General features: G+C 46.3%; 1 protein-coding gene across 4 annotated transcripts in view; it reads left to right on the top strand.

Moving 5' to 3' along the window:
- Positions 1-22,130, top strand: part of TET1 (tet methylcytosine dioxygenase 1) — an 87,900-nt gene that overhangs the window by 5,982 nt on the left and 59,788 nt on the right. Inside the window, exons 4-5 of one of the 4 annotated variants that reach the window (XM_084751921.1) lie at positions 8-1,992; positions 16,207-16,260. In XM_084751921.1, coding sequence (XP_084608047.1) covers positions 106-1,992; positions 16,207-16,260 — 1,941 coding nt within the window. In that variant the 5' untranslated portion in view covers positions 8-105. Of the gene's footprint in view, positions 1-7; positions 1,993-14,788; positions 16,083-16,206; positions 16,261-22,130 lie in introns of those variants that run through there. The other 3 variants (XM_084751924.1, XM_084751923.1, XM_084751922.1) reach the window with 3 other exon arrangements.

Raw genomic sequence — 22,130 nt, 5'->3', positions numbered from 1 at the left:
ATTTTAGACTAAATCCTCACGTGACCAAGATCGGCAACACTTCCAGATTCTCCTCAGAAGGAAGACTTTGTAAAGGACCAATGACTCTGTGTCCTGCAGCCTTGCATGTTCTACTCTGCAGCCATGTCTCGGTCCTGCAATGCAAAGCCTTCCAAATCCGTCAAAGCAAAGCTACACAAAAAGAAAAGCTGCCTGACGAAGAAGAAGACATCAAAGCAGGCTGCCAAACATGGGGCATCAGGGAAGCCCGTGAACCCTGGGAAACTGAAGCAGGTAATTCAAGGAAGAGATGGTAAGAAAGAGACAGAAGACAAAACCCCCACGCCGGCCCCAAGTCTTCTGACAAGAGCCGGGGCTGCCCGAATGAATAAAGATCGCTCACAAGTCCTTTTTCAGAACCCAGAATCCTTAACTTGCAACGGGTTTACCATGGCTCTTCGAAGGACCTCTCTTAGCTGGCGGCTCTCCCAGCGCTCCGTAATTACACCGAAACCTAAGAAAGTGCTACCTTCAAAGGGTTCTGAGAAGCAGCAGTGTAGTCATAATACCCAACGCGATACGGAGATGGAGTACTCAGAAAATGGTTCAGTCCCCAGCCAGGATGCCATCATGTCCGCAGACACAGAGAGGCTAACTGATGAACAGAACACGTCTTTAGTTGAGGATGAGAGCCAAGAGATAACCCAGTCTTGGCCTCACAGGGTAGAAGATTCCCAAAGCTGTCCTTCCGCAGATGAGAACCCTGCAGCGGAGCACCTTTCTGGGCCAGCGGAAGGAACACACTGTGAAGGACCGCTCTCTCAGGAGACAGCAGATGAAGTGAGCGCTGCTGCCCCTCAGGAGCGTGCCCCCTCGCCCCAAAGATCAACTCCCGAAGTCATCTCCCAGAATAACACTAGCAATCAGTTAGAAGACTTGGGGTCACAAGAAGAGCCTGTGAAACCATCTGTCCCTTCTCTGAATCCTGCGGAACAGGAACACAGTTGCTTTCCCGCCTCCAGCTCTTTTAAGCTTGTACCGGAATTGGACCTTAAAGCTTGCATGTCTCTTGATGGCTCTATATATCCCACAGCTCTGATAAAATTCCTCTTGGCGGGCTCACAGCCAGATGTCCTGGATACTAAACCCCAAGAAGAAACCCAAGAAGAAACCCCAGATCAAGGAGGATGCCACCCAGATCAGGTTCTGGTGGCCACTTCTGTCCTGGGACCGGCTTTCAGTACGAGCCCACCACAGTGGGGATTTCCTGGTGCTAACTTAGTTCCTGGTGAGGACCTGGCCAAGGTCTCAGACTCACCAGAGGGTCTTGGTGCTATTACTATGCTAAACCAACAAGAAATTACGGGTGCCGATATGGGCGTTTCCCCAGACCTGCCTATCTTCCTTCCCTCACCTCCAAACACAGTTGCTACCTACAGTAGTTCTTCCGGGCCCGAGCCTCACACCTCTGCCTCCTGTGGGCTTGAGGTCCAAGGTGCTGTACCGATTGTAACTTTGGACTCAGGACACACATTCCAAGCCCCGCCCATCTCGGCGTCAAGTTCAATACCTCCAGTAATCGCTGCAAACACGATACAAGCTGAGAAGTTGTGTGCAAGCCCTTTTCCAGCTAACACACATGGTTTTACAATTGTCCCCGCGGAGGAACCCCAGCACGCGCCGCTGGATCTTACCCAGGCCTCTCAGGCTGCTCCCGGCAAATTGGAAGGAGGGATTTCTCAGGTCAGCGTGACCAGCTCAGCTGATGTCAAAACCACAGGGATGCCTGGGCCACTTCCACAGGCCAGCGCCTCTTCTCGCCCATGTAAATCTACACCGCCAGCTGCGGAGAAGAGGAAACGCAAGCCCTGTGGGGTCTGTGGGCCCTGCCAGCAGAAGGCCAACTGTGGCGAGTGTACCTACTGCAAGAACAGAAAGAATAGCCACCAGATCTGTAAGAAGAGGAAATGCGAGGTGCTCAAAAAGAAGCCAGCGGCCACCGCACAGGGACAGGTAAGGAAGCAGCCAAGGACATGAGCATATCTCCTCGTTCTCGGTGCACCACCCGCAGCCTGCCCCCACCGTATAATCCCTTGTAAAAGCGGTTCGTCTTGCTATTAAGAACTTGTGCATGACGTTTTGTGGTGGAGTGATGCTGAGGATTGCATCTAGGGGTTCCCCTAAGCTAAGCAAGTTTTTTTTTACCGTTACCTGCTCTCTCAGCTTTTTTCCCCATTAAAGGTTTATTTACTATGTATACAATGTTCTGCCTGCATGTCCGGAAGAGGGCACCAGATCTCATTACAGATGGTTATGAGCCACCATGTGGGTGCTGGGAATTGAAATCAGGACCTCTGGGAAGAGCAGTCAGTACTCTTTGTTTTTTTTTGATTTTTCAAGACAGGGTTTCTCTGTGTAGCCCTGACAGTCCTGGACTCGCTTTGTAGACCAGGCCTTGAACTCACATCGATCCACCTGTCTCTAACAGTTAGTACCTCTGAGCCATCTCTCCAGCCTCTTACCTTTAAGCTTTCCGTTTTTCTCTTGCCATCTATAGCTTAGGTTGTTTGTAGCTAGCCAAGGATTACTCTTATGTCTAGTCCTTCTGCACTGGGTGGCTCAGGACTGCCTGAGGTGCCTGTGTCAGGGCACACTTGCATGCACGTGGTGCATAGGAACTCATGCAGCCCTGCACGGTGGCGCACACCTGTAGTCCCAGCACTCAGGGAGGCGGGGACAAGTGCATTGCTGTGAATTAGAGTCTAGCATGGTCTACAAAGCAAATCCAGGATTGCCACCTGCCTCTGCCTCCTGTACTGGGACTAAAGGCATGCGCCACCATGCTCAGCTAGAACCAACTCTTGAAGCTTCTCCACTGACTCCACAATGTGCATGTCAGGCTTGAGCACATGTGGGATTGGATTAAGGGTTATTGTGAATTGAGGCTAACCCGGACAACATAGCAAATTCTAGGATAACCTAGGCTACAGTGTGAGCCCTTTGCTTCTCAAAAGATTATGAACTTTAAAAAAAATTTTTTATTTATTATTACATATATAGTGTTCTACCTGCATGTACACCTGCAGGCCAGAAGAGGGCATCAGATCACATTGCAGATGGTTGTGAGCCACCATGTAGTTGCTGGGAATTGAACTCAGGACCTCTGGATGAACAGTCCAGTGCTCTTAACTTCTGAGCCATCTCTCCAACCCTGTTGTTTTTGTTTTTGTGTTTTTTTTAACTTATCTATTTTTCCATCGGTGTTTTACCTACATGTCTGTCTCAATGAGTGTGTCAAGTCTCCTGGAACAGAAGTTCCAGACAGTTGTGAGCTGTGATGTGAGTGCTGGGAATTGAACCCTAGTCCTCTGGAAGAGCAGCCAGTACTCTTAACAGCTGAGCCATCTCTTCAGTTGCCAAGATAGTGAACTCTGCCCCCCCACCCCCCAACAGGATTTCTCTGTGTAATAAATAGCCCTGGCTGTCCTGGAACTTGATTTGCAGACCAGGTTGGCCTCAAACTCTCAGAGATCCGCCTGCCTCTGTCTCCTGAGTGCTGGGATTACAGGCGTGCACCACCATGCCAGGCTGTGATTGTGGACTTTTTAAAAAAGATTTATTTATTTATTATGTATACAGTACTCTGCCTGCATGTACACCTGCCTGCCAGAAGAGGGCACTAGATCTCATTATAGATGGTTGTGAGTCACCATGTGGTTGCTGGGAATTGAACTCAGTACCTTTGAATGAACAGACAGCGTTCTTAACCTCTGAGCCATCTCTCCAGCCCCCTGATTGTGGACTTTTAATTGCATTAGCCTTTTAACTTTTCTAGACTTAAATTACCAGTCTCAAAATGCTGGCTTCCTCTCTGAGACTTCAAAAAAGGGACAGACATTGAGCCAATCCTGTGTTGATGGGCATTGAAAGTGTTTCTCCCTGGCTGGATACTTTTTGTTTTTCGAGACAAGGTCTCTCTGTGTTAGCCTTGGCTGTCCTGGACTCGCTTTGTAGACCAGGCTGGCCTCGAACTCACAGCAATACGCCTGCCTCTGCCTCCCGAGTGCTGGGATTACAGGCATGTGCCAACCACGCCCGGCTCTCGGCTGGATACTTAATGGCACAGGCACATGTTTAACCCTAGCACTCAGATGCTGAGACAGGAGGATTGCTCTGTGTTTGAGGCCCACCTAGGTTATAGCATGGCAATTTCTAAAAATACCAAAGGTGGGGAGGTGGTCAGAGAAGATAACTTTTGTTAAAAAAAAAAAAAAAGAAATCTTGGAGACAGAATCACACTGTTTAGACCAGGCTGGGCTACAATTAGCAGAGATCTCTCTGTCTCTGTCTCTGTCTCCTGAGTCCTGGGATTAAAGGTATGAACTCTCTCAAACAGCCAACAATATTCAAACCAGTTCTCACACATACGCACACACACACAGACACGCACACACGCACGCCAGTTATGAATAGATCACAAATACATCTCTAATACAATGGAGCTATCACTTGCTGGGTGGCTCTCATGTGCTGCTGAGCCTTGCCATTGCAAACTCACTTATCACCTGATAAGTGATTTGCTGTCTTTCTCAAACCCCTTCCCTGTTGGCTCAACAGCTTACCATCTATCTACATGATTATCTGCAATACAAAGCCAGCGATCTTTGCTGTCTCCTTCATCTGTGTTCTGTTGCATTACAAGGTCTAGTTTACTGGTTAAAGTCCATCATTAGAAGAAGCTAAGGCAGGAACCCAGGGCAGGAACCTAGAGGCAAGAAGGAAGCAGAAACCATTGAGAAACACTGCTAACTGGCTTCCTCTTCGTGGGATGCTCAGCCTGCTTTCTTTTTCTTTTTCTTCCTTTTGGTTTTTCGACACAGTTTCTCATGTATCCTCGGCTGTCCTGGAACTCTCTTTGTAGATTAGCCTGGCTTCAAACTCACAGAGATCCGCCTGCCTCTGCCTCCCAAGTGCTGGGATTAAAGGCGTGTGCCACCACACCAGGCTGTGCTTTCTTTAACCTGTACTACCTCCAGCCACTGTATTTCCTGGGGTGATATTCTGTTGCCATTTTATGCAGTCTTCACTGCTCCAGATCCCAAACCAGCTGTTTATCAAAGGAAAGTTAATTTCTTTTAGGGGGAAAACTGCAGCTAGAAACCTGGATGATAAAATATTATTGCAATGTTAGAAAGTTGTTATGGGGGCCAAGCAGACAGCTCAGCAGGTTGCCTCCACACCTGACAATTTGAGTGCTGTCCCTGGGACCCACATGGTAGAGCCAAGGTCCTCTGACCTCCACATCGGCACCAAGATGTACAAGCCAGCTTTACCAGTAAGTAAATGCAATAAAGTCCAAAAAGTATTACTTGGTGTTTTGAGACAAGGGCTAATGTAGATCCAGCTGGACTCAAATGTACTATCTGGCTTAGACTGGCCTTAATTTTCTGATCCTCATGCATCTACTCCCCAAGTACAGGGGTGGGTCATGACCCCTCTGCACTGTTTTATGAGACAGTGTATCACCATTCTGCATAGGTTTGCCTGAAACTAAATAGCATTTCCCTTGCCTCAAGATCTGTCTGGCCAAGCATGGTGGGAACACCTTTAGTCCCAGTTCTCTGAACGCAGAAGGAGTTCCCAGGGAGCCAGGGCTACACAGAGAAACTGTGTCTCAAAAAACAACTAAAACAAAGAGAAAGAAAGTTACATAGGGGACCAGGTGTCTGGATAACAGGCCAGTAGTAACCAGTGTTCCTCCAGGACCTCTGGCTTCAGTTGCTGCTCTGCCTTCCTTTTTTAAAAATTTGCTTTATGTAATTTATGTGTGCTGGTGTGAGGGTGTCAGATCTTGGGAGTTACAGACAGTTGTGAGCTGCCATGTGGGTGCTGGGAATTGAACCTGAGTCCTTTGGAAGAACAGGCAGTGTTCTTAACCATTGAGCCATCTCTCCAGCCCCCTGCCTTCCTTTTATTTATTTTATTTATTTACTTATTTTTGTTTTTCGAGACAGGGTTTCTCTGTGTAGCCTTGGCTGTCCTGAACTCGCTTTGTAGACCAGGCTGGCCTTGAACTCACAGCGATCTGCCTGCCTCTGCCTCCTAAGTGCTGGGATTAAAGGCGTGCACCACCACACCTGGCTTCCTGCCTTCCTTTTATAATGGGTTGTGATTGGACTGTACAAGCCGAATAAACCCTTCTCTCCCTCTAAGTTGGTTTTGGTCAGCATAGTATCACAGCAATAAAAAACAAATAGGATGCTTCCCAAAATGTTCAAGTGTTATGCTTGGTCAGGTCATTAAGCAGCAACTTTCTGGATTATATTGTAAAGTGCTATATTGATTACACTGCCATCTCTGTTGTTTTGGTTTGTTTGTTTGTTTTGGGATAGAGTCTCACTGCATCACCTTGTGTGGTGTGGAACTCACAGATATACTTGCCTTTCGTATACTTAAATTAAAAGTGTGTGCCACCAAGCCACGGTGATTACTTTTAGACAAATTCTCACTGTAGCTTTAGGCTCTTCTGTAAATTGCAACATAGCCCAGACCAGTCTCAAAATGACAAATGCTCCTGCCTCAGTCTGTGTATTACAGGCATAAGCCAACATACCCACCCAGAAATATCATTTTGATGGCTCAGATCAGATCAAGTGCTACTAGAAAGGGGGCTGGAGTGATGGCTCAGTGGTTAAGAGCACTGGCTGCTTTTCCAAAGGTCCTGAGTTCAATTCCCAGCAACCACATGTGGCTCACAACCATCTGTAATGAGATCTGGTAGCCTCTTCTGGCACATAAGCATATATGCAGACAAAACACTGTATACATAATAAAGAAAAAATCTTTTAAAAAAACCAAAAAAAACCCCACAAGGTAGCTGGCTTGGGAGGAACAGCTTAGGTTAACTTGACCTCTGGCCTCATGTGCACACATTCACACACACGTAAACATGTGCAAACACACTCCACCCTCACACGCAGCCAGGTCTTCAGTTCTTCTGTGCAGCAGAATTTTCCCTGCCTGAGCATTGTGAACTGGTTTGTTCCCATGTGACGCAGAATTCTCCTGGTGCTTTCCAGTGCGACAACCACACCACAGCCGCAGAGAGTTTTGGTGTGTCTGTGCTTTTAGACATTTATTTACATTCCACAGCTTGTTTATATATCATTCCATATGCAAATTTAGTTTGTGGTCAAGTTTCCTGTTAAAAGAGCAAAAGTAGGGTCAAGAATAGGAAGAAAAGAAAGCCTGTTTCCCGGGTATAGTGGCGCACGCCTTTAATCCTAGCACCTGAGAGGCAGAGGCAGGTGGATTGCTGTGAGTTCAAGGCCAGCCTGGTCTACAAAGGGAGTCCAGGACAGCCAAGGCTAACATGGAGAGACCCTGTCTCAGAAAAAAAAAAACAAAACCAAAAGAAAGCCAGTTTAATCCCAACACTGGGCCTGGGAGTAAAGGGTGTGTGCTTAGCACATTGTGTGTGTGTGTGTGTGTGTGTGTGTGTGTGTGTGTGTGTGTGTGAGAGAGAGAGAGAGAGAGAGAGAGAGAGAGAGAGAGAGAGAGAGAGGAGAGAGAGAGAGAATAGCATGTTCCAAGCATCACAGCCCTTGTGTGGAAGAGTTCAGAGGATACCCCTTCGGATGAGTTCAATCCGCAGTACCTTGCGGATCAGCTTGGCAGCAAGCACCTGCTGAGCCAGGTCCAACCTCATCTGATTGTGTGTTTTCCCCAGCATGGTATCTCACTACTTTGTTTAGTGTTTTCAGTTTTGAGTCTCAACAGCATTGCCTGGGCTTGTGGGCTTCCGGAACAGCTGTGTCTACGGGGGTGCCCAGTGCCTGGCTTTCACTATAATTTTCTTTCACATTTTGGTAATGTGACAATTATGGTGTCGTTCCTTGTCCTGTGCTGTGATCGTTTGCCTCTTTTGAAATGTTTTCATGCTGAGCGTGGTGACACGACTGCAGTCTTAGTACTCAGGAGGATCAGTGGCTGGATCACTTAAGCTCATGAGTTCAAGACCATCCTGGGTAACATCTAGAGACTCTACTCCTTTCAGTTAGACACAGTCTCATTCTGTCCTATTACTATTTATTTATCTATATTTGGTTTTCCAAGACAGCATTTCCCTGTGTAGCCTTGGCTGTCCTAGACTCGCTTTGTAGATCAGGCTAGCGTTGAACTCATGGTAATCCACCTGTCTCTGCCTCCTAAGTGCTGAGATTAAAGGCTTGTACCACCACACCCAGTTTTTTTTTTGAAAGATTTATTTATTATGTATATAATATTCTGCCTGCATGTGTGCCTGCATGCTAGAAGAAGGCATCAGATTTCACTATAGATGGTTGTGAACCACCCTGTGGTTGCTGGGAATTGAACCCAGCAGGTTTTTAACTCTTATTTTAATCTATTCCTTTCCCCACCCACTCCCATGGTGGCTTTTGCCAAATCTTTTTCATCCAGGATCATAAAGTGGAATTAAAAGGTCATACGGATTGAAGTGCACTTGGTCCTATGCGCTCTCTTCAGTGACAGGTTTGGGGGGGGGGGCAGGATTCTTTCTTCCATCTTCACTCCTTTACCCATTGTGCCTGGTACGTGGTATGTAGCATATAGATGCTGGTTAAATTTGGTGAGCAGCGTATGGGACTGTATGTACATATAGCGAAGGCTGGTGTCAGTGTGTATTGTCTTTTAAAAAATTTTCCCCATTATTTTGTTCCTTTTGGAAAAAGATCTTATTATGTACCCGTAGCTAGCCTCAAAGTTGGCATATAGACCAGACTGGCATTTAACTCTTAGTGCCTTCACCTAAACCTCTGGAGTCTTGGGGTTCCAGATACTATGTCCTGTCAAAAGCCAGGCAGCACTGGTGTCTTGCAACAGGTTGGCTTTTGCGTTGAGTATTTATCGGGTCTCCAGTGTTGCGGTGAACACTTGACACACTTTTGATCTCACAGTCATCCTGAAAAAGACATTCTGCCTCCAGCTATTGAAGTAACACTCTGGGGCTTCAGGAAGCCAGATGGCTCGCCTAAGGCGGTCGTTGATTGTGGAGTCAGGATGTGGCTTGGGAGGTCTGTTCACTTTATCCACCATCTCTCTGAGGTGGGCTGATGAGCGGAGTGGGAGGGCTGGAGGAGCGGACACAGCGGCAGCCTGGCCGAGGGGCAGTCACTGAAGGCGAGGTGTTGGAATCCTAAATTCCTTTTTAGGTATGACAAGTACTTCCTCTACTTCGCTGAATTTGTGCGTGCGTGCTGGTTTAGAGGACAGAGGTCAGCAGGAATGTCTTCCTCCTATTCCTCAGACTGGCTGGCCAGCAAACCCTTTATGGCTGCCTCCCCTGGGCTAAGATTACAGCCGCTTGCTGGATGTGGCTTTCTGTTTTAAAATGGTGATACTGAGAATTCACTCTGGAGCCTCAAGCTAACTAGATGAATATTAATATTCTTTTACTGAGGAATCTAACATCTCCAGACCGTGGCAATCTTTTTTTGTTTGTTTGTTTGTGTTTGTTTTTGTTTTTGATTTTTGGTGGTTTTTTTTTTTTGAGACAGTTTCCCTGTCTTTGGCCTGGCCTCACTTTGTAGACCAGGCTGGCCTCGAACTCACAGCGATCCGCCTGCCTCTGCCTCCCGAGTGCTGGGATTAAAGGTGTACCTCGCTACTTCCCAGGATGGACATAGAATATTGAGTTCTAATTGCTCATTATACTGTTCACGTGTACCTAGTTCTACTAATTATGGATAACCATAGGTTTCCCAGTGACATAATCACACCATCTACAGGTCAGTCTCATAACGGCATCAGTGGGGTGTGTGTGGGACTTCTGCAGACACATTGATCATGTGTAAGATATCACTGTCCCTGGCACTCAAGGTGATGAGGCTAGCATCCCGTCTGAGTTCAGGCCCGGCCTCAGGTCAGGTCTCAAAAAAAAAAAAAAAGGAGGAGAAATTATCCATGTTAGCAGCACTACAGGACTGGAGCCGTGACTCAGTGTTCTTGCTGCTCTTGCAGTGGACCATAGTTCTGAGAGCAACCACACGGCACACCACCCTCACCCCTAATTCAGCTCCAAGGGAATCTGATACCTCCCCCCACTACTGATCTCTATATGTAGTGGAGCCACCGTGTGGTTGCTGGGATCTGCATATGTAGTGCATATACAGATTGACAGGCAAGCAAAGCACAGAACACAAAAGAAGATACTGTTCAAATTGGTTTTGTTTTTTTTTTACTAAAATGTTTCTAACAAAAATAGTCAATTTTTACAATTTACATCAATTCCACAGTGTTAAAGAATTGTGAGGTTAGCTGTCACAGTGGCACACACCTGTGATCACAACAACTGGGGAGGCAGAGGCAGGCATATCTCTGTGAGTTCAAGGCCAGCCTGGTCTACAGAGTGAGTTCTAGGACAGCCAAGGCTACACAGAGAGACCCTGTCTCAAAGAAGAAAAAAAAAGTGAGGTTGAGCCTGAGACCTCTTGGGATCTTGCTGGCATTGCTGGGTGCTTTCCTCCTACCCCAGGTCCTGACACATGCATTGAGACAACTCTTTAACAGTTACCTTTTAAGGTGGCTGGTGACAAAAGAGCAGAGTTTATATTTTTGTTGAGATAAGCCCTTCACTCTTGACACCTACAAGCTATTTCTGAAGGGTTTGTATTGTAAAATACTAAAGAATCACTATTCTGGGTCTAGGAGTAAGAATGTAAAAGACCTTTTCCACATCTTTTTTTTTTTTTTTTTAGGTTTTTCGAAACAGGGTTTCTATGTGTAATAGTCTTGGCTATCCTGGACTCACTTTTGTAGACCAGGCTGGCCTCAAACTCATGGCGATCTGCCTGCCTCTGCCTCCCGAGTGCTGGTATTAAAGGTGTGCACCACCATGCCTTTTTAAAAAAAATTTATGTATACAGTTATGTATATAGTGTTCTGACTACATGTATGCCTACACACCAGATCATGTTATAGATGGTTGTGAGCTACCGTGTGGTTGCTGGGAATTGAACTCAGGACCTCTAGAAGAGCAGTCAGTGCTTTTAACCTCTGAGCCAGCTCTACAGCCCCCTTTTTTATTTTTTTATTTGACAGGTTGGCTACCAACCTCAGGTTCATGAGTGCTTTTTATTTTTTTATTTTAATATATGTTACTTTTGTTATTTTATATGTCTGTGTGTCTGTGTGAGTGCACACCACATGTGTTTGGGTGCCTGGAGGCCATAAAGGCAGATGCCATCAGCTCTTCTGGAGGTTAGTAACAGGCAGGTGGTTATGAACAGCTCGCAGTAGATGCAAGGAACCAAATACAGCTCCTTATCTTTGAATTTAAAGAATATTAGCTACATAATAAGTATTTGGATAACAGGAAACTTTAACCTTTGAAATTTTGCGATATATCATATCTAGACCTAGGGTAGAGGTTGGGGGTTGTTGGCTTAAGATTTTGTATATATTGTACATGTTCCTTAGAGACAAGGTCTCATTTATCCTAGGCTAGCCCCTGGATTCACAAAGCAAAGGATAGCCTCAAATTTGTAGCCTTCAGTTCTCGGGAGGCAGAGGCAGGTGAATCACTGTGAGTTCCGGGACAGCCAAGGCTACATAAACCTTGTCTCAAAAAACAAAAGAAAAGTTGCAACCCTCTAGCCCCTTTGAATGTTGTTTGTTTGCTTTCTTTACATTTTTTCCTCCCTCTGAAGAACAATTGTCATTTTGTTGTTGTTGTTGTTGTTGTTGTTGTTGTTTGTTTGCTGGTTTCAAGACAGTGTTTTTCTGTCATTCTTTTTTGGGGAGATAGACATGTTGAGACATGGTCACACTCTGTAACTATGTCAAGCCTGAAACTTGCTATACAGATCAGCTGTGGCTTCAGAGATTCGCCTGCCTCTCAGCTCATGGGATTAAAGGTGTGAGCTATTGCAATTGGCCCAGCCATAAAAATGCAATTCTTTTGTTGTTGTTCTTTTGAGACAGGGCTTCTCTGTGTATGTAGCCTTGGCTATCCTGTACTAGCTTCGTAGACCAGGCAGGCCTTGAACTCACAGAGCCTCTGCCTACCGTAGTGCTGGGATTATAGGTGTGGCATCTGCTACTAATTCCTGATTTATCCTATTAAAACTCATGGTTATCTAAGTTCTGACCCGATTCTGTCAAATCTACAAGATGCAGGCACCAGGACAGATTGCTGCAGAAGTAGACACCCTCCTACCCTTGAGCCAGTGTGCGCTCTTATCCTATCCCAGTGGTTTGATCCTGGCAGGCAGTGCAGTTCTGGGCACTTTCCTTAACTACGTATCTGGATGAAATGAGCTTTACTTTCCTTAACAACCAGTTTTGCAGAACAGTGCTGCCCCCGTGTCTCCTTAAGTCCCCAAGTGTAAACTGGGAGTGGTGGCGCACACTTTTAATCCCAGCACTTGGGAGGCAGAGGCAGGTGGATCACTGTGAGTTCGAGGCCAGCCTGTTCTACAAAAGCAAGTCCAGGACAGCCAGGACTGTTACACAGAGAAACCCTGTCTTGAAAAAGCTAAACAACAACAACAAAAGTCCCCCAGTGTAATGTTTTTATGAGTTCACAATGTCTCACTTCTCCTACCCACTCTCTGAGCAGCATTCAGTTGGGGTCCACAGGTAACACATTGATTTGAACTATAGAATCCTAGCATAATGTGTCGTGGTGAATTTACTAGATATTGAGCTATATATCCAAGGGAGGAGGCACACTCCCTGAGAGAAAAGGCACGGCCCTCAAACAAGGGAGAGGCTGCCCTGAGTGACAGGCTGATGGGATTGTACAGTGGCTAGCCTTTAGCTAGCCTTTTTTTTTTTTTTTTTTTGGTTTTTCGAGACAGGGTTTCTCTGTGTTAGCCTTGGCTGTCCTGGAGTCGCTTTGTAGACCAGGCTTAGCTAGCTCTTGTTGTCAAACCTGACCTAAACTTGATCCCTGGGACTCCGATGGTGGAAAGAGACAATGAACTCTGCGAACCAATCGTTTGTACTCCGTGTGCTATGGAGAGTGTCTCCGACACAATCACACGTGCGCAAGTAAATGCTTAGTAGCCGAAAGGAAAATGGGATTGGGGCGTCCTTCAAGGATGAACTTCAACATCAGCTAAATGATGGGTGTTACCCAGCACCCGTTCTCCAGCCTCTCTGTATGTGACAACCGTGCGCTGCCATCTGCTTCTTGGTTGCTTTGGTTCCCCCACCAAGTTCCCACTGCCTCAGCCCCAGCCCCGACACAGGGTCTCACTACAGAGCTCTGGCTGTCCCGGAACTCAAGGCTGCCACTGAACTCACAGAGAGCCGCCTGCCTCTGCCTACCAAATGCTGGGATTGGTTAAAGGTGTGTGCCACCACTTCTGGTGCCACGGAGGCTCCTGTGCTTGGTCTTATGGTTAGGTCAGAATCCCTCGGTTTTGGTATAAATGTCCAACCAAAACTTGAACACCAGGGCTGGAGAGATGGCTCAGCGGTTAAGAGCACTGTCTGTTCTTCCAGGGGTCCTGAGTTCATTCAATTCCCAGCAACCACATGGTGGCTCACAACCATCTATAGTGAAATCCAGTGTCCTCTTCTGATGTGCAGGTGTATATGGAGGCAGAACACTGGGTATGTAATAAAAAAAAAAAGTTGAACGCCGCACAGGTACTGGGATAGATAGGGTTTGTACCTTTCTTTGCTTTTTATCTCCCCACCTCCCCTTCTTTTTTTTTTTTTTTTTTTTTTTTTTTGGAGACAGACTTGCTATATAAGCAATGGCCAGCCTGGTACTTGCATTGCATCCCAGGCTGGCTTTGAACTTATCGCAGTGCTCCTGCCCAGGTCTTCCTTGGGTGCTGCAATTGCAAGCATGGACACGGTTTTTGTTTGTGGTTGTGTGATTATTGGGAGGCAGGGTCTCACTCTAGCTGAAGCTCCTCCTGCCTTAGCCTCCAGAGTGTCATAGAGTTAGTCAACTTTGTTATCACCATGACTAGCTTCAGTAGTTTCCCGCGCCCCTCCGTCCATCTGTGAATTAACCCCCGTGCCCCCCCATCTGTGAATTAGTTAAAACATTGGTGGATGGCAGGGCAGTTCAGGGCATGGTATAAAGAGGGAAATCTGAAAACAGGGGAGTCCGCAGCTCATTAGTAGAGCACTAGCTTAGCATGCACGAGTCCCTAGGTTCAAGCCGCAGTACTAATGAATAGATAACTAAATAAATGGGAAAACAACACACTGTACAAGGAAAGTGTGCTTTCGTGGCAGCCTAAAAGCCACAGAAAGGGAGGGTGATGAAACACAGGCCTTCCGGCCCTCACTCCGTTCAGAGTTTCTGGTTGTGGGAATCTGTTCTGACTCCAACTGCAAGTGGAAAACCCATTTTTGGCCTCACAGCCAGGCAAGCCATCCTGCCAATCCTGCAAATGTACTGCAGAAACTTTGGCCCCCGGGGGAGGCAGGAGCTTGGGCTGGCTTCCCAAGAGCTGTGCAGCTGTCAAGGTGGCTGTGATGGGACTGTGATCAGCCTCCGTACAGCTTTTTGGCAGTGACCTTGGGACCAGCCCAGCTTGCCACAGCTATTCTGGTCCTCTGCCACTAGAGCCTTTGCGGCTGTTAAAAGAAACGCAAGGGAGCGAACAGGAGACTGCACTTTGTTGGTGTCTGGCAGGTGACATGCATTGCCTGTTCCCAATGCCTACCATCCACTGAGCGTGGATGCAGTCCAGGTGTGTGTGTGTGTGTGTGTGTGTCTGTGTGTGTGTACACACGCAGGCGCGAGCGCGTTGGTGGCAAGTTCACCGCCACCCCCCCCACCCCACCCCACCCCCCCCATGCCCTCTCTGCTCAGGGCTCAGGTTCAGCTCTTGGGGAAGTGGCTGGTTGACCACCAAGCCCGCGCGCAGGCTGGCGCCACCTGGGAATCCAGTTGGCGGCTTGAGAAGAGAGACTTGGTTGCACTTGATGATCTTGGGAGGAGAGAAGCCAGAAATGCTTTTTCTTCCCCTAAAGGTTCAGGTTGGAGTCTGCGTTTTGGGAAGGCACGAATTTCTTTGGGCACTGAAGGTCATCATCAGTTTACATATGGCCTTCCATCTCTATGGTCAACCAAGAGAGAGTGGCAAGTGTATCTTGAAAACTCCACCCCCTCTCCTGTCCACACCCTGTCCTTTCTCTCGGTGGCCGATTGTTATTTTTCAGTCAGACTTTGTTGTTGGACATTTATTGACAGAAATCAAATCGCCGTTTCTAGGCCAAGCGCTGGCTGCACAGAGGTGTGGTTCCCAGGAATGAGCCGCGCAGCCGAACAGCTGAGCCTGCGCTGTCCTCACTTAACCTCCCTGCCTTCAATATCGCCAATATTTAGTCTTGCCTTATAAAGTCAAAATGCACAATACCTTCCAGGGTTGCTGTGAGCCCCGATGCCCCCTTTGGCTCAGGGGTATCCCCTGCCCGGTGATACAGAACAGCGCGCCCCTCCCTGCGCCGACCTGCCCTGGTGCCACCCAGAGGTTCTTGCTCAGGGAGCCTCCGCCATCGATCCGACGGTGGCGACCTGGGGGATTTGCGAACGTTGTCTTTTGCAGAAGCCTCCTGTGATTTCGGTGGCGGCGACCAGATCCTCTGCAGAGAACTCCATGTCGCAGCTTGTGGTTGCCTGTGTCCTGTGGTGAGAGCCCAGCCTCACAGGAGATCCTTTGTCTGGGATAGTGCTAGGCTGCGAAGATCTCTTTGGAGTCTCTAAGCTCTGCCTTGCCATTGGCTGCACTCTTTGTGGGGCTGTTTTTGCAAAAGGCATGCCCAGCACGTCTACAGTGCTGGCAGGCCAGGGCTGCCTTTAAACACCATGATAATGATAGCAAAAGCAGTTTGCAGAGCTGCTCTCTGTGGAGGCTTCCTCTGCAGAAGTAGGCAAGATGGCTACCTCGTGGGCTTCGCCGTGAAGAATGCAGAGCTAATTAAGACAGACTTTTAGGGGGAAAAGGGGCATTTCCCTCCATCTTTATTTATGCAAGGTTGTTTTTCTTTCCAGTGACTTTTAAAGTATACATTTTACATAAGCTCTTCAGGGTCTAAACTGACTAACATGTTGATGGCATTAAATAATATAAGTAAGTAATTGTTACAGAGAAGTAGAAAAAAAAATTTTGGGGGGGAGGGTGGGAGCTGATATATATTTTTAAAATGGAGGCTCACATTTCAATTTTACTTTTTTTTTTTTAATTTTAATTTTAGGTTACAAAAGAAAACAAGAGGCCCCAGAGGGAAAAGAAGCCCAAAGTTTTAAAGGTAATCAGCTGTTGATTAAATGATATATATATATATTTCATTTCATACAGTATTTTTCTGTCACCTGAGGGTGAATTTGCGGTACAGTGGATGTGGATTCTCCCAGGTTGTCAGGGGCTACGCGCATTTTTCACTCAGCCAGAGTCTCTCGCTTCTTCCTTCATCTCCTTATGTCCACATTAGCATCCTTTATTTTCAGCTTCTTACAAGTGTTACACAGACGAAAAGTTTATATGCAAAGTATTGAATAATCCTTCTCCTCTCCTGCTCCCTCTGTGCCACCTGCATCTGCGTGCTGGACCCCGTGGACATCAGCTCCACCGTGGGGAAGTTGACAGCTATGATTCACTGTATTAAACATTTTTTAAAAAACACCTAGAAAATACTATCGTAAAAAATCTGATTTTTTTTTTCAGTTGGGGGAGGGGATGGGTGGCATTAGAGGTTATTAGTTCAACTTCTAGTGCATTGAGACCTTACAGCTGAACTCTTAGCTGCTCCATATGAAATGCTCACTGTGTCATCTTTAATTTTGGCTGCCTTAGACTGTAAGGCATCAGCATGTTTTCCTTACTTTGTATAGATTGCATGCTGAGCTTTCAGCAGTAACCTGATTTGGTTGTTAGCTTGGAATCTGTTTGCAGCTCTGCTATGGAATGGAAGAGTTAATTTAAAAGCCTATGGTCTCACTAGAAGTTCGAGGATAGTCTTCGTCTAGCCAATTTTTGCTCACAGGTTTAAGATTTCAAGCACTGTGTACTGCAGTACTATGAATGTTAGTTAGCAAGCATTTCAATTGTAGAGGGAATATTAAACACTATCTGTAGAATTGTTCCACGTGTTTAATCTAAAAAGGATTTGAGTGTAATTATAGTTTTGTGTTTGCAAATAAAGTTTTAGCCCTCCCGCGTGCTGAATGGTGGCCGAGTCAGTCTCATTTGCTGCCGGGTTGTGTGACTTGGAACTGCTGGCACCCAGAGCCGGGCACTGCCTCGCTTGTTGGTTTCACTGACCACCTTGAGGTTTCTGTTTCCTGTGCGCACACAGAAAGGGCATGGACGTTATTCATCAAACAAGAAATGCTTACTAGACAGCGACCACAGAGTCAGCAAAGTGGCAGGCTTTGTGAAATGAGTGTAACTATTTGGCATGCATTTTCATGAGGCCTGGACAAATCAAGTAGGGGTTGTATGTGGGGCCCATTAAACCATCTTGTGTTTTTCTTCTTCATGTGAGCTATCCGCTGGCAATGTTTTATACCTCCCAACTAATACTGACTTAAATATTGCCTGGTTTGCATGTGGATTGTGGTGGCACCCACCTGTAATCCTAGCACTTTAGAGGTACAAGCAGAAGGGCTAGGCATTCAGGGCTAGCCTCGGCTATATAGTGAGTTTGAGGCTATCCTGGGTTACTGGGGACCCTGTCTTAAAACCACAAAGAAGCAATTTTGGTTTTGCTGTTGTGTTTCATAAATAAGTGCACGCCCGTGTGCCCGTGTGCCCGTGTGCCTGTGTGTGTGTGTGTGTGTGTGTGTGTGTGTGTGTATGTGTGCCCATACTTGTGCAAAAAAGAAACAGTACACACAATGATAATCATGGTTCTTAAGTTCCCTCCATGTTGGGACACAAGTTATTTAATTGTATGTTTTAAAAAAAGTTTTTTTATTTACTATATATATAGTATTCTGCCTACATATATGCCTGCACCCAAGAAGAGAACCTCAGATCCACCATGTGGTTGCTGGGAATCGAACTCAGAACCTTTGGAAGAGCAGCCAGTGAGTGCTCTTAACCACTGAGCCACCTCTCCGGCCCTAATTCTGTGTTTTATTGGTCTTTGCATCTCCTGTCACCTATTACATGTCAGAAGTAAGTGCAGCATATGCTCCTTTGTGGACTCATGCAGTAGACTGTGATCCTTTCAGGTTTTTGCTTGTTTTTGGTTTCTTTTGAGACAGGGTTTCTCTATGTAGCCTTGGACTTACTGTGTAGACCAGGCTGGTCTCAAACTCATATCCACCCGCCTCTGCTTCTGAGTATTTGAATTACAGGTTTATGCTACTGTGCCTGGCTGACCCTTTTAGGTTTTTAAAGTAAATGTCTGTGGGTGGTCTAATTTCTTCTGCCCCAGCAAGCAGAACTGAATTCTTGCTTACCTTTTTTTTTTTTTTCCTTCCTAGAATGAAAAGGTTTCTTTTGGGAGGGTGGGTTTCAAGTCAACATTCCTCTATGTAGCCATGGCTGTTGTTGAACTAGCTAGCCTTGAACTTAGATCTACCTGCTTCTGTCTTTTAAGTGCTGGGACTAAAGGCAAGTATCACTACCACCTGGCTAAAAAATGTTATTTTGAATTTCTTGTATATTTCTGTGTATGTGCAAATGACTGCAGGAAAACATGAAGTCCAGAAGAGGGCATCAGATCTCTGTGCACTGGAGTTACCGGTGCTCTGGGTCACCTGACATAGGTAAAGGTTGAGAGCGATATGCACCCTAGCTCAGAGATCCGCCTCGCCTCCTCCACTTCCAGAGTGCTGGGATGAAAGGCATGCACCACTGCAGCCCAGCTTGCTTTTTGAAAAATTTTCCTGTGCTTTATTTAAGACAGGCACTCATCTTATAGTATAGGGAGGTCTGCCTACTCTTACCTCAAGCCCCAGATCGTCTTGTCTCAAGCTTGTAAATGCAGGATTTTCAATAAGAATAGTGAATTTTGATTCTCTTCGCCTTTTCAGCATCCTGTCACGTGTATCTGCACACACACAGATGAAAATAAAAATCTTAGAAAGCTTTGTTTCGCTGCAGCCCTGCTAGAAGTACTCATTCAGAGGTGAACCATGGGTGTGTAAGACTCAACTAGAGGAAACAGCCTCACAACTCGAGTGTTCTTTGGGATATTATGCAGGGTTTAGGGGTAGGAGATAGCTCTCAGCTGAACACTGGGAGCTAGAACTCAAAGGTTCTATCTGTCTAGACCCTTGGCAGGGGCTCGCTGATGGGACTGTGCAGGTGGGATTTCTCTGTGTAGCCTTGGCTGTCCTGGACTCACTTTGTAGACCAGGCTGGCCTTGAACTCACAGAGATCCGCCTGCCTCTGCCTCCCGAGTGCTGGGATCAAAGGCGTGCGCCACTACCGCCCGGCTTGTCCCCTGTCTTACTTCTGTCATGCAAAGGTGCCATTATGCCAAAGGCCTGGCTCACCTGTTTGCCCTGGTCCCTTAGACCTTCAAATATCTCAGGGTCCCGTTAGATGAGGAACCAGATGATGGAGGAAACTGGAAATAAGGTTTATATTGCACCTTGCTCTGGCTAACCCTAACCCTAACTTCTGACTCCAGATGCAGGACCAAATTTACATCGTCTCTTTCTCCTTACTTCACCAGCCTCAGTCCCCCCCCCCCACCACCACCACCAAGGGATGGGGTGGGGGTGGGGAGGCAGGTTCTTATTATGTCCACCAGGCTAGCTTGGAACTCACAAAGATCCACCAGTCTTTGCCTGCCAAATGTTGGGATTAAAGGCATGAGCAGCAGCCATACCTGGCCTCTTTTATTCTTTAATAATAATAAAACAATTGGTTGATCCATTTGGGTTCCGTTACTTATTTATCTAAATTGATCTTTTAAAAAGTTTTTTTAGCATATTAATTTATACATAATACATTATGACCAATGTGTGAATGTTCATGTGCACACATCCGCAGAGGCCTGAAGTCCCAGTCAGATGTTTTTCTCAAATCTTCTCCAGTTTATTTTCTGGTCAAGGTCTCTCACCGAACTACAACCAAAGTCCCAGGATCCTCCTGTCTCCACCTCCCAGGACTGGGAGAGACTTTTCAAGTGGGTATTGGAGATCTGAACTTAGGTCCTCCTGCTTGTCCACTAAGTAACTTGCCAACTGGGCCGTCTGCATAGGGCATTGTTATGACATTTAGTATAGATACATAATTTCTCTGTATGGTCCCGGCTCTCCTGGAACTTGCTCTGTACACCAGGCTGGCCTCAAACTCACAGATCCGCTTTCCTCTGCCTCCAGAGCGCTGGGTTAAAGGTGTGCGGCACCACGTCTGGCTGTACACACTATATAATTTGATCACATGCACCTTTCCATTTCTCTTTGTGTCCCTCCCGCTCCTCCTCCTTCCCAGCACCTCCCCTTTTATCTGACAGTATTTCACTATGTAGCCTTGGCTGGCCTGGAACTTGCTGTCTCTTCTTCATTGAGGGCTAGGTTTAAAGGCATGTGAAACCATGCCCTGCTTTGGACACGTGCCTGTAGAGGTCAGGTGGAGGAGTAAGATCCCTAGAACCTTAGTGTCAGGTGTTCAGAGCCACCAGGTGGATCCTGGGAGTGGAACCTGGTCCTTTGCAACAGCAAAGAGTGCTCTCTACCCCCCCCCCATCTACCTGTGTCATTTATTGGCTCATAGGGTGATAGATGCCTATCATCAATGCTTCAGAGGTTTGAGCCAGCCAGTGACAGAAGCATTTTGAACCAGTGGTAGTTTATAGCTGTAATCCCAGCACGTGGGACTCAGAGTTCAACACCCCCAGGATCCACTTCCAAAAGTTGTCATTTGACCCCAAATACACATGGGGAGAGGGGACTCGGGGAGGAGTTTGTCAGGATAGAGAGGGGCTAAAATGGGATGTGTGATCAAAGTGTATTACATATGTAGGAAATTATGGGAAAATAAAAAACTACCTTGGTGTGGGGTGTGGTGGCACATGCCTGTCATCTTAACACTCAGGAGGCAGAAGGAAGTGGATCTCTGTAAGTTTGAGGCCAGCCTGGTCTACAAAGAGAGGCCAGGACAGCTAAGGCTACACAGAGAAACCCTGTCTCAAAAAAACTAAAAAAAAAAAAAAAAAAAAAAAAAAAAAACTAAAAAAAAAAAAAAATAATAATAATAAAATAAAATAAAAAGAGAAAGAAGAAAAGAAGAAGAAATAACCTGGTGTTTGGTTTGGCTTTTGAGAACTTGGTGGCCTTCTAAGAAGGATCAAAACCAAGTTAATGGAAATAGTAACAAGGGCGAAGGGCAGCTATACTAATTTTACACCTCACCTGGAAGTCTAAAGGACCTTTAACCAAGTGGGCATTCTGGGGTGGGGGCCACACCTAACTGTCTTCACTTGGATCCTGTCCCTTCATTGACTATAAAACATTATTAAGGTCTCGTTACTTGAAATAACTGGATGAATAAATACAGAAACGTCAGTGAATGTTAAACCAGGAAGCTGTCTGCAGAGGCAGCTTCTGAGGAAGTGATGTTGAAGCAAGCAACCCTCCTCTTAGCGTTTCCTTCCTTGATGATGCTGATAAAGGGGAAAACGTAAAAGGGGGTGGGGGTAACTGGACATGAGGCATCAGGCTTGTGTCACACTAGCAGAAGACAGGGCACTTGCATGTATCATGCATGTATCTATGTTTGAATGCATGGTTTGTTTGTTTGTTTGGTTGGTTGGTTGTTTTTGGTTGTTATTGTTTTTGTTTTTTGAGACAGGGTGCCCTCTGTTTGTCTTTGGCTATCCTGTACTGGGTTTGTAAACCAGACTGGCCTTGAACTCACAGAAATCTATCTGCCTCCTGAGTGCTGGGATTACAGGCCTGGGCCATCACATCTGGCCAGAAAGGTTAGGTTTTGAATGGCACAATATTCAGAATATTTGGAATTATCCCTTGTCTCATTTGAATGCTCCATAAAGATTTCTTTCTGAGCAAAAACATTAACAATAATGTTAATGCATTAACATCCAAAAAGATGTGCATCCAAAAAGATGGAGCTACAGTGGTGTTTGTGAAGTGCTCACTCTTACACACACACACACACACACACACACACACACACACACACACTCATTGTATTTC

Source organism: Acomys minous (assembly GCF_964271855.1).
Source record: "Acomys minous genome assembly, chromosome: 13".
Lineage (NCBI taxonomy): Eukaryota > Metazoa > Chordata > Mammalia > Rodentia > Muridae > Acomys > Acomys minous.
The sequence above is the reverse complement of the archived record's forward strand: the minus strand, read 5'-3'. Positions and strand labels throughout refer to the sequence as shown.